Source organism: Microtus pennsylvanicus, chromosome 20, assembly GCF_037038515.1.
Source record: "Microtus pennsylvanicus isolate mMicPen1 chromosome 20, mMicPen1.hap1, whole genome shotgun sequence".
In the NCBI taxonomy this organism is placed as follows: Eukaryota; Metazoa; Chordata; class Mammalia; order Rodentia; family Cricetidae; genus Microtus; species Microtus pennsylvanicus.
Window position 1 is genome coordinate 37,593,076 of NC_134598.1, and position 10,250 is coordinate 37,603,325.

The 10,250-nt window shown below is 47.6% G+C and overlaps 1 protein-coding gene across 1 annotated transcript in view; it reads left to right on the forward strand.

Annotated features, from left to right (window-relative positions):
* Positions 1 to 9,847, forward strand: part of Polr3b (RNA polymerase III subunit B) — a 106,949-nt gene extending 97,102 nt beyond the window's left edge. The window contains exons 26-28 of the mRNA XM_075954157.1: positions 1,573 to 1,686; positions 4,533 to 4,706; positions 9,332 to 9,847. Coding sequence (XP_075810272.1) covers positions 1,573 to 1,686; positions 4,533 to 4,706; positions 9,332 to 9,461 — 418 coding nt within the window. The 3' untranslated portion in view covers positions 9,462 to 9,847. The remainder of the gene's footprint in view (positions 1 to 1,572; positions 1,687 to 4,532; positions 4,707 to 9,331) is intronic.
* Positions 9,848 to 10,250: the final 403 nt, after the last annotated feature.

Consider the following 10,250-nt stretch of genomic DNA (forward strand, 5'->3'; position numbering starts at 1 on the left):
ACATGAAAAGATGAGTGTGAGCTGCATCCTGCGTGCTGTGCACAGCTGTGGTCTACACTGCTTCCCTGGGCACCTGCATGGAGTACCTCGTGCCAAAGCTTGAGAAGCCCTGCTGCGCCTGCCCCCAGGACCTGCTCTCGCCCAAGTTCCTGATCTCAGCTAGAAGTAGGAATTGCATGTGACTTTACTCTCTGGATGGCGGAGTAGTGTTGGGTGCCAGAGGTCCATAAATTCTGCCAAAAGTTATCATCCCTGAGAGCCGCAGTCAGTTATTAGAACTAGAAAGACTCTTGGCTGACCACCTTGGTACAAGAAAACTTGAGTTTTGTTCCAGTGTCTGGAACAAAAGCAGGCTCTCTAAGGGACCTTGCGACCATGCCTTCCTCTCCACTGACTTCCTGGGGTCCCATTGTGCTGAAACCCATGACTCATAACCGCAGTAGCCTTTGCTCATGCACCGGCACGCTGGAATTGGACCAGGCCGTCCGGGCCAAAGTTTGCAGCTGCTTTTCTGTAGTGTGTGGCTCCTTTGCTCTTCCCACATGATAACATGCTTTGCTCAAAGGGAACTTGTTTTATCAGACAGGCCAGTGTGACAGGCCGAGAGAGCACTGGCATTGGGTCCTAGTCACACCACTCTCCAGCTCCTCCCTAACCTCCTCAGGCTCACTGGTGGAGACACAGTCCTCCCAGCCTGCTTGCTGCTGGGTTGGACAGCCCTGGAGAGTACTTCCTTCTCTTTGAGGAAGTTAGGAGATTTAAGGCTTCCGTTCCCTGGCTGTTTGCTCCAGACACTACTTGTTTTTCTGTTAGAGCACTGACACGCCACTTCTTTGGAGACTCTTACTGTAGTTATTCACTAGTGGGATGAGTGTGTCACAGCATTTATTGGGCGCTAGGTGACAGACTTCTTATGGGAAGACGATAAACAGAGACAGTAGTGATGGTTGCACAGAGGGCTGAGTGCGCTCGGGTCAAGTGAGGTTGCAATTGTGGAGAGTAAGGGAGGAGACCTCCGTTAGGAAGGTTCTCACCTGTCATCATGGGGGGTGACGTCCAAAGATTGCAAGTTTGACACCAACCTAGGCAATATGGCAAGTTCCGGGCCAGGTTAAGCAATATGGTGAGACCTAGTCTCAAAACAAAAAAGAAAAAGTTGTTCAATAAAGTTCATCTAAGGAATATACTGTTGACAGGCACATGCATATACCTGGCAAAAGATTACTGTTGGCACACGCCTGAGGTCAGTGGTTCTGAGGCACCCATTTCATCAGGACAACATCTTTTTTTGGTGTGTTATTTTCTGCTGATCTTGTTTCTACTCTCATCTCTAGACTACTGGTCTACCCTAACAATCCAGGGAAGATTCCTTCTAAAGGAAACCACAACAGGTCATTCATTCTGCTCTAAAATCCCCAATGATTTTTTTTCCTGATATTCCAAGGTTGTCCTCACACAGTTGTTGTGAGTCTCTGAGAACACAGTAAGGACCTGCAGCTGCCGAGGCCTGAGAAGGCTGTCTCAAGTTATCCAAACCATGTTCCGTAAACCCAATGTTGACTTTCCTTTCAGGGAGCCCTTAGAAGCATACATCTATTTTGGACCTGTGTACTATCAGAAACTGAAACACATGGTGCTGGATAAAATGCATGCCCGGGCCCGAGGACCACGAGCCGTTCTTACCAGGTAAGAGCAGCACTTGGGTGGCAGAAGCAGTCAGAACTTAAACACTGTCTGTGGAGAATAACAGCGAAACTTCTGTTTCCCTTAAGATATTGGGGTGTTAGATGCATTGTTTAGTGATTAAAAACACCATGACCAAAAGCAACTTGGGGAGGAAAGAATTCTTATGCCTCTCAGGTAACACTTCATCACTGGCAGAAGCCAGCAGCTGGAGCAGAGACCCTAGAGCTGCTTGCTGTTCTGCTCCGCTCCTCATGACCTGCACAGCCTGGTTTCCTATACCATTCAGGACCACCTGCCTAGAAATGGTGCCTCCCACGGTGAGCTCTGCCCTCCCACACCACCTCCCACGGCGAGCGCTGCCCTCCCACGCCGCTCATTAATCAAGACAGTGTCCACCAAACCTACAGGTCAGTCTCAAGGAGGCAGTTTCTCAATTGAGTCTTTGCTCCCAGAAGACTCTAGCATACATCGTGTTGGCAAAAAAAAAAAAAAAAAAAAAAAAAAAAAAAAAAAAAAAAAAAAAAAAAAAAAAAAAACAAGAAACAGACAAAAAGAGCTAGCCAGCACGGCCGGTCCCTTCTGAGCTCAGTGTGGTCCTATCCAGCTACAGCTCTCCTCATTTCTTCCCAGGATGTCATACTAATATTTACACTACAATATAAAAATCCCAAGTTTTAGAAGCTCCATGGTCTTTAAAAATTCAGTTTCTCTAAAATTCTAAAGTCTCCCAGCTGTAAGCTCCTGTTAAAACCTAAAAAACAAGGTAAATGCTTTCTTACTCTAAGACAGAAGGATCAGCATAGCCACAGTTAAATCAGCTCAGAGCATGTTGTCGGTGTGGTGGTGAACGGCCTCTAGTAGCTGTGGATCTGTTTTCATAGGTTCAACATGCAGAGAAAGGTATGGGGAAAAAAGTGTGTCCCAAGCCAGCGATGGCTCCTTGGGAAATGGGGCCTCCAGCCCACATCCTTGTCAAATGATAGTACCTACTTCACAGAGTGATAGTGAATGAGGACCAGATACAGCATGTGACAGATGTTGGTGAATACCCAGTACCCTCATCTTCACCGATCATGCTAGCTAGACGGGAGAGAAATGGGACAGCTACCATTTGGCTTTGCTCTTTTAAAGCCAAACTCAGTCTTGACCGTAACTTGAGCAGATGCAACGACTATTAAAAACATAGCTGTGTGTGTGCTTCAGAGTGCTGGAAAGGGTCTGGAGAGGTGGCTCAGTGGGTAAGAGCACTTGTTACTCTTGCAGAAGATCTGGGTTCAATTCCCAGCTCTCACATGGTAGTTAACAATCATCCGTAACTCCAGTTGCAGGGGATCCCATGCCCCTTTTGATCTCTGAAGGCACCAGGCACACATGTGGTGCACATACATGCAGGCAAAACATTCATACATAAAAGAGAGTAATCTTTTAAAAATGTTTTTTAAAGACGAAATGAGAAGAAGGGCCAAGATTCTCAAGGTAGTTATTGCCTAAGCAGCAAGACCCCTGTGGGTCTTGTGTTGTTCCCTCTGAGTCAGCTGTAATGTCCCTTCACAGCACAGAGCTTGTCTGGGAGCAGTTATCTCAGGTGGATGAAATGCAAGCCTGGCCGGGCAGTGGTGGCACTCGCCTTTAATCCCAGCACTCGGGAGGCAGAGGCAGGTGGATCTCTGTGAGTTCGAGACAAGCCTGGTCTACATGAGCTAGTTCCAGGACAGGCTCCAAAACCACAGAGAAACCCTGTCTCGAAAAACCAAAAAAATAAAACAAAAAACGAAATGCAAGCCTGGAGTCTGCCCACGTGGATAACCACCTTCACCTTGTCCAGCGACTCAGGCAGAGGGAGTGCCTGTCCATGCTGTCTGCCCACGATAAAAATGGGCAAGGCTGTGTTCATGGTGACGTTTCCCCTGCAGAGTGCTCCTTCAGGCCTTCTAATTATCTTTCCATTTGCAGCTTTTTCTTCCAAACACTCTACTCTGCACTTGATTCTCACGGTAACATCCAGCTAGAACAAGCAGCAAGGCGAACATTTCGGCCTACGTTGGGAGGCCCTGTGTTCACGGTGTCACGAGGAGTGACAGGCTGTGCGGCTGTTCTAGTTTGCATTCTGCTGTTGGGATGAAACGCAGACTAGAACCAAGCTGGGGTGGAAAGGTTTGTTTGGTGTACAGGTTACAGTCATCCCCAGGGGAGCCAAGGCAGGAACTGCAGAGAGCAGCGCTGCTTTCTGGGTGCTTCCCAGCTGCCCAGGGATGGCACTGTCCATGGCAGGCTGGCGCTCCCACAGCAATAACAATTAAAAAAATCCACAGGCCAGTCTGGGGGAAGCAGTTCTTCATTCCCATTCCCCAGGTGCGTCTAGGTTCTCAGCAAGTTCACGAAAACGAAGCAGCTCCGAGCCCTGCAAGAGCTACAAGAGACCCAGGTTCCTTTTTCTAAGTAACAGAGAACTGAGGTCTCTCTGGAAATACTCAGACGTTGCTCTCTAATTTAAAGACTTACCATCCTAGTAACAGTGATCGTGATGTAAGAGTGATGAGCGCTAACGCCAGTATTGCGGGGACTACATAAACAATATATGGCTATAGTATGGTGTATCGTATGATAGGGGACTGTATAGACAGTTGTTATATTATGGCACATTGTATGATAAGGACTAAATTATGGTTCTTTTCCCCCAGTGGTAGCCCTGATCTTTTGAGGCTCTCGGGAGACTGAGCAGTTTTAGGTCACTGTCTGATGTGGTTCGGCTGTGGGAGAGCCTGCACCAAAGCCTTGCTTTGTTAGGCCTGTGATCCTGCCCCTGTTTTCCATGTCTAATGCATGTCTGCTCATTTACTACAAAGGCAGCCCACTGAAGGGCGATCCCGCGATGGCGGCTTGCGTCTTGGAGAAATGGAACGCGACTGTTTAATCGGCTATGGAGCGAGTATGCTTTTGCTGGAGAGACTGATGATCTCAAGTGATGCCTTTGAGGTTGATGTCTGTGGGCAGTGTGGGCTCCTGGGATACTCCGGCTGGTAAGTGGGTAGTGACCGCATCTCCTAGACCACATCCCGTGGCCTCGATAATGGCCCAAGAACTGTCCTCCACCAGACCCAATACTCCGCAGCCTTTGTCTGTGACCACCTTTGTGCCCCCACTATTCCATACATACCCAAGTGTGTTTGTATGTTGTGTCTTTAATGCTGTATTTATACTGCTGTAGTTAAAGCTCCTAAGTAGAACAGACTTTATCCTAATTTTAGTATTATGATGGGCTGGAGAGATGGCTCGGCACTTGCTGCTCCAGGACCTGGGTTCAGTTCCCAGCATCCATGTGGTAGCTTGCAATCGTCCATAACAAGAATTAAAAAAAAATAAAACCAAAACTACTCTGGAGAAGTTGTATCAAGATCCATTGTTGGTAACCTCAGACCCCAAAAGCCAAATTACTACATCTTACTTAGAATCAGTGAGAAAGCTAGGACAAAGACCTGCCTACGTCCTGTGCCCCTGACTCATGGTAAGTCGACTTGGACTGTATGCTCCATGATGCACAGACAGCGTCTGTCCTGGTCACTCTCCCAGCATGCATTGGGTGTCCGCTCTATCAGACGCAGTTCCCTGCAGTCCGTCTCACGGCCGCACTCTCTAGGTTGTAGCTGGTCAGTGCCTAATGAAGCATGTAAGTGCTAAGTGATGCCTTGTGGGATTGTCAATAAGTTCACTACACAATTTCTAGTTTTTACTTCCATGTACTGGTGTCTCGCAGCCATCTTCATGGGTGATGCTCCCTGGAATGTCCATGTTGTGTACTATAGGACCTTCCTTGTTTGTGATCACTCTCCTGCCACCAGAGAACAAAACGATCTGCTTAGGGGTATCAGGATCTGCTTCTCTGCATCGCTGACAGAGCCTTTTGTCTCTCTGGTCTATCAGAAGCGAGGTCTCACAGTGTCTAAGATAGACATTTCATGGATGGAAAATAGCCCCCCTCATCAGCCCTGTTCAGAGCCCCTCTTTCTCAGATGGGAACCCCCCTGAGAGAACAGTGTAAAATTAGGTGAGCCGCCACTGCTGGGCTTTGAGGAACGCATGGCCACCTTTTCCTTGTAGACTTTCCCCAAAGCCTCTTTCCAGACGGTCTCAACCTGCCACCTTTATAAGCTGCCTCTCTTGGTTAGATCAAGCAGGTCAGGAATCATCAGAGGGCTGGGCCTGCAAGTTACTTAGAAAGTAAAGGTGCAGCCAGGTGGTGGTGGCGCACGCCTTTAATTCTCGGGAGGCAGAGGCAGGCGGATCTCTGTGAGTTCAAGGCCAGCCTGGTCTACAGAGTGAGTTCCAGGATAGTTGGGACTACACAGAGAAACCCTGTCTCAAAGAAACAAAAAGAAAGAGAAAAGTAAAGGTGCATGAAATCTGATGACCTGAGTTCCATCCCCAGGACAACATGGGAAAGGAAAGAACAGAACCTCACTAGTTGTCCTCTGACCTCTAGGCGTGCACTGCGGCTTGTACATGCCTGCAGACACACATAGGCACACACAGTCACACACGTGGATGGATGGATGGATGGATGGATGGATGGATGGATGGATGGATGGATGGATGGATGGATGGATGGGTGGACAAACAAACAGTAGGTAAATAGAACAAATGGTGGTTTTTTTTGGGGGGGGAGGTTGTTTTTGCTTTCTGAAGAGCAGGGGAGCTTCTTAGAGCAGAGTATATCCTTGCTAGCTTGGTGACACACCTTTTAGCAGATTATTTTATGTTTGCAGCGTAGATGAATTGATGAATCTGTTTATGAAGAAATGGTTAATCTGGACACTGATGGAAAAGTGTCCACTTCTCAGTTCATCGTCTCCCTAAGGTCACAGAGATGCTGATGTTCTTATGAGAATAAGTCCTGTTCTCTCGTCTGTCAGTGAGATGGGGTTTGTTCTGTCCTGGGATGTCCGTTTGTCTTCTGAGATGATGTAGAGCATACTGTGGGCTATATAACGAAAGGACAGACAGACAGAGAGCAATAGCATAATAGAATGGGGCCTCGCGCCTGGTTCCCCATGTTCAGATCTCCCAGTCTGGCACAAGAGTTCTCATTTCCTCTTCCTTGTATTTCTTTCCTCCTCTAAAAGAAAAAGGAAAGAGTAAAGCAGACTCCCAGGGCCCAAGCTTTTGTCTTCATGCTCGGTACTTGGGATCCTGACATAAGACTGGACAGACTGCTCTATCTCAGTTAAACCTCTGCTTCCTTTGCTGCCTGGCTTCTGTCTAGTGTCTAGCTCATCTGATTGCAGCCCTGATGACAGGTTCCGTGTGCTATCCTTTGAAAGGAGTGATCAGGTTATGTCTTCTGGCCGTCTTTATCTGCAGACACCCTGTGTCTGATCTGCGTGCCCTACTTAGACTCTGTTGCCAACAGGAAGGAATCTTAACCCGTTCTGTAGTCTGGCTGCCTCTTCCTGTGCTGCTCTCCGGCTGAGAGCATAATGACGCTGTGGTCTTTCCTGTCATCGCCTGGCCTTGTGTCCAGCTGGGTAATTAGAGAGGTTCAGTGTCTCGGGGCAGGACCCCGTGGGTGACTTGCACATTAGTAAGGCATTGCTGTGGGGAGGTTTACAAGAAGACTGGTTTCTCAGAGGACCCGGGACAGAAGTCCCCAGAGAGCCCTGTTAAGGTGATTAACCCTCGTGTGCCCCCACAGCCTCCTCTTGCTGTCTTCCTCCTAAAATCAGTTTACCTTATTGCTCTTGGTCACGTTTCTACCTGTGCAAGTAGTTCAGCCATAGAGTAAATTAGCTTACATATGTATGTGCATATATGTATATATGTGTACACACACACATACACATGTACACAAAACATTGGAATGTTTTGAATGAATATATTCAGAATATTAATTGTGGTTATCTAGGCTATGAACCAGTACATATGGAAATTTTAACTAGATTAACTGAAATTGGAGCCACCATATACTATACAGGATAGGAAAATCAGGAAGAAGTTACTCCAGTTTAGTCTGTTTCTCTAATTTAATTAAAGTAGCATGTGAGTATGATTCCTGAATAATTTGGACCCACCCAGACACATTAAAACATACCTTGATCCTAATGCTTTGAGGAAGTCTTGGGCTGTCTTTGAAGATTCTGTGTTGCCGAAGTTTATGTCATTACTGTTTCTCTGCTGTCAGCATCAGGGGTGGTGCAGCCTTCTCCCACCCGACCACCGTGGAAATGCTCATCCTCGGGACTCGCTCTGCTTTTCTAGGTTTAAAACAGGAAAGAGTGTGATATCACACCCTTACCCCAGCACCCACTAGATGGCAAGGGGATCGCTGCCAGTTTGAAGCCAGGCTGCTCTCCGTAGCAGCTTCAATGACACGCCAAGGTTCTGTAGCAAACCACTGTCAGATAAACTTAGAATTAAATACAGCACACACACACACACACACACACACACAGAGAGAGAAAACAAGCAGCTTCATTTTTCTGGCTGTAGAAATAGCCCTTGCCCAAAGTTACAAGTCAGGGGCACAGACGTTCCCACCTCCCAGAGGTGACTGCTGGTCATACTTGAGCGACTGTGGCCTTGGAACATGCTGATTGCCCTTACTCTTTGATTTTTTTACTTATTTTTTAAATCACAAACTCTGAAGATTATGATAATAGAGGAAGATCCAACTATGAACCTTTCAAAAAAAGACAAGACCTCATGTAGGCTAGGCTGGCCTTGCGCTTAACGATCCTCTGCCTCCCAGGTACTGAACTTACAGGAGTGTTGGAATGTACCACCACATCCAACCAAATACACAGTTTTTCACTGTGCTATGTCCCGAGCATCTCCCATTTCAGCAACTGAGTCTGTGCTGTTGTGTTGAGCGACTGTAATGCTCTTCTGTAGATGTCTCAGAAAGAGAACCACTGCCCAGTGAGCAGTTCCTGGGGAGCCTCACTGTGGACGCTCTTCTGAGTCTTCTTCAACTGTGAAACCTGGAAGGACAGTTCATGTTCTCCCCAAGGGACCTTCTGTAGTCCATCGATTAAGACAAGGCCAGAAGAAGACAAAGAGTCTGACATGGCGTGGCTAGCGTGTTGGTTGGGGCCAAGTGGGAATGCTCGCATGCTTGCACACACCTTCCTTGTGTTTTTGCAGTGGACAGCGTACTATAAATACTGATATCCCAGTCCTGAGGCCGCTGATGTTCTCCTGTTTTAAAGGCTTCTTTTCCATCAGACGATGTGCCTTGGTGGTAGGAACTAAATTGTTTTGGCAAGTGTGTTTCGGAGAACAGTATGGCAGAGAAGCCCCCAAACACATGGCGTGTTGGTGCAGTCAGCTGGAAATGTCTGACCTCCTTGAGACACCTGACTCAGTTCTTGATGATTCCGGATTATGGGATTCTTTCAAAACAGTTTTAAGCAAATGTTTTCCCTCTTGAAGAGAAAGTTCTAGAAGTGTAGTTAAGGGACTTAAGTCACATAATTTTAAATTGTAGGGGATGATTTGTATCATTCTGGGTTTTGCGCCCACAGATGTCCCTTTAACTTTCTGAGCCATCAGAACATGTCTTGACGGTGATGGGCTGCTCGGGAGAGAGGTGTAGCAGTAACATGTGCAGGCCTGTGTTGCCCCCTCTGACACATGCTGACTTGGGTTTCAGGTGCCACTTCTGCAAGTCTTCATGCCACGTGTCCTCCCTCCGCATCCCGTATGCCTGCAAGCTGCTCTTCCAGGAGTTGCAGTCCATGAACATCATCCCCAGGTTGAAACTGGCCAAGTACAACGAGTAAGGATGATGGGGTGACCGCGTGAAGCAGAGGATTCCGAATGACTTCTCTGTGTGATCATTCTGCCTCAGGACAAACTGAGAGGAGGAGCAGCCTTCTGAGTTCCAGAAGCCTGGCTGGACAACCTTGACCAAGAGCTTCCAGTCACGGGAGATGCCTGCCCCACAGCATTGTGCTGAGTCACAGGGGCACAAGCTAGAGAGACTGTGAACTACTGTTAATTTTATTTTGATTTGAGTTAGACTCTTGCTCTCTAGCCCAGGCTGGGTTTGGATTCACCTCAGTCCTCCTGCCTCCATTTCTCACAAGTGCTGGACTTACGGGCCTGAGCTTATTTATGTTATTATGTTTTTAAATGCACTGAATAGAAAATAATCCTCCTTAAAATCCCCACAGCATCTTCTGGTTTCTCATCAGATGTGGAGGAGGTCAAGGACCATTGACTTGGGACTAGCTCCATCGGGGAAGTATCGTTGCAAAAACACAAAAGACCCAAGTTCATCCCCAGCCACCCACATTAAGAGCTGGACATGCACCTACCACCCATGTAGGAACCTGATACTGTGGAGGTGGGGGTAAGGAGCAGACAGGCAGATCCTGAGCTCACTGACCAGCCAGCGCAGCCAATCGGTGCACTGCAGGTTCAGTGAGACTCTGTCTCAAGAACTGATGGAGAGTGACTGAGGAAGACCCCAGTGTCCACCTCTGGTCCTCCATACACACGCACAGGTGGTTAGATTTGTTGGAAGAAGTAAACTGACTCGGAGGTCAGCAAGTGACACATGGGCTCTC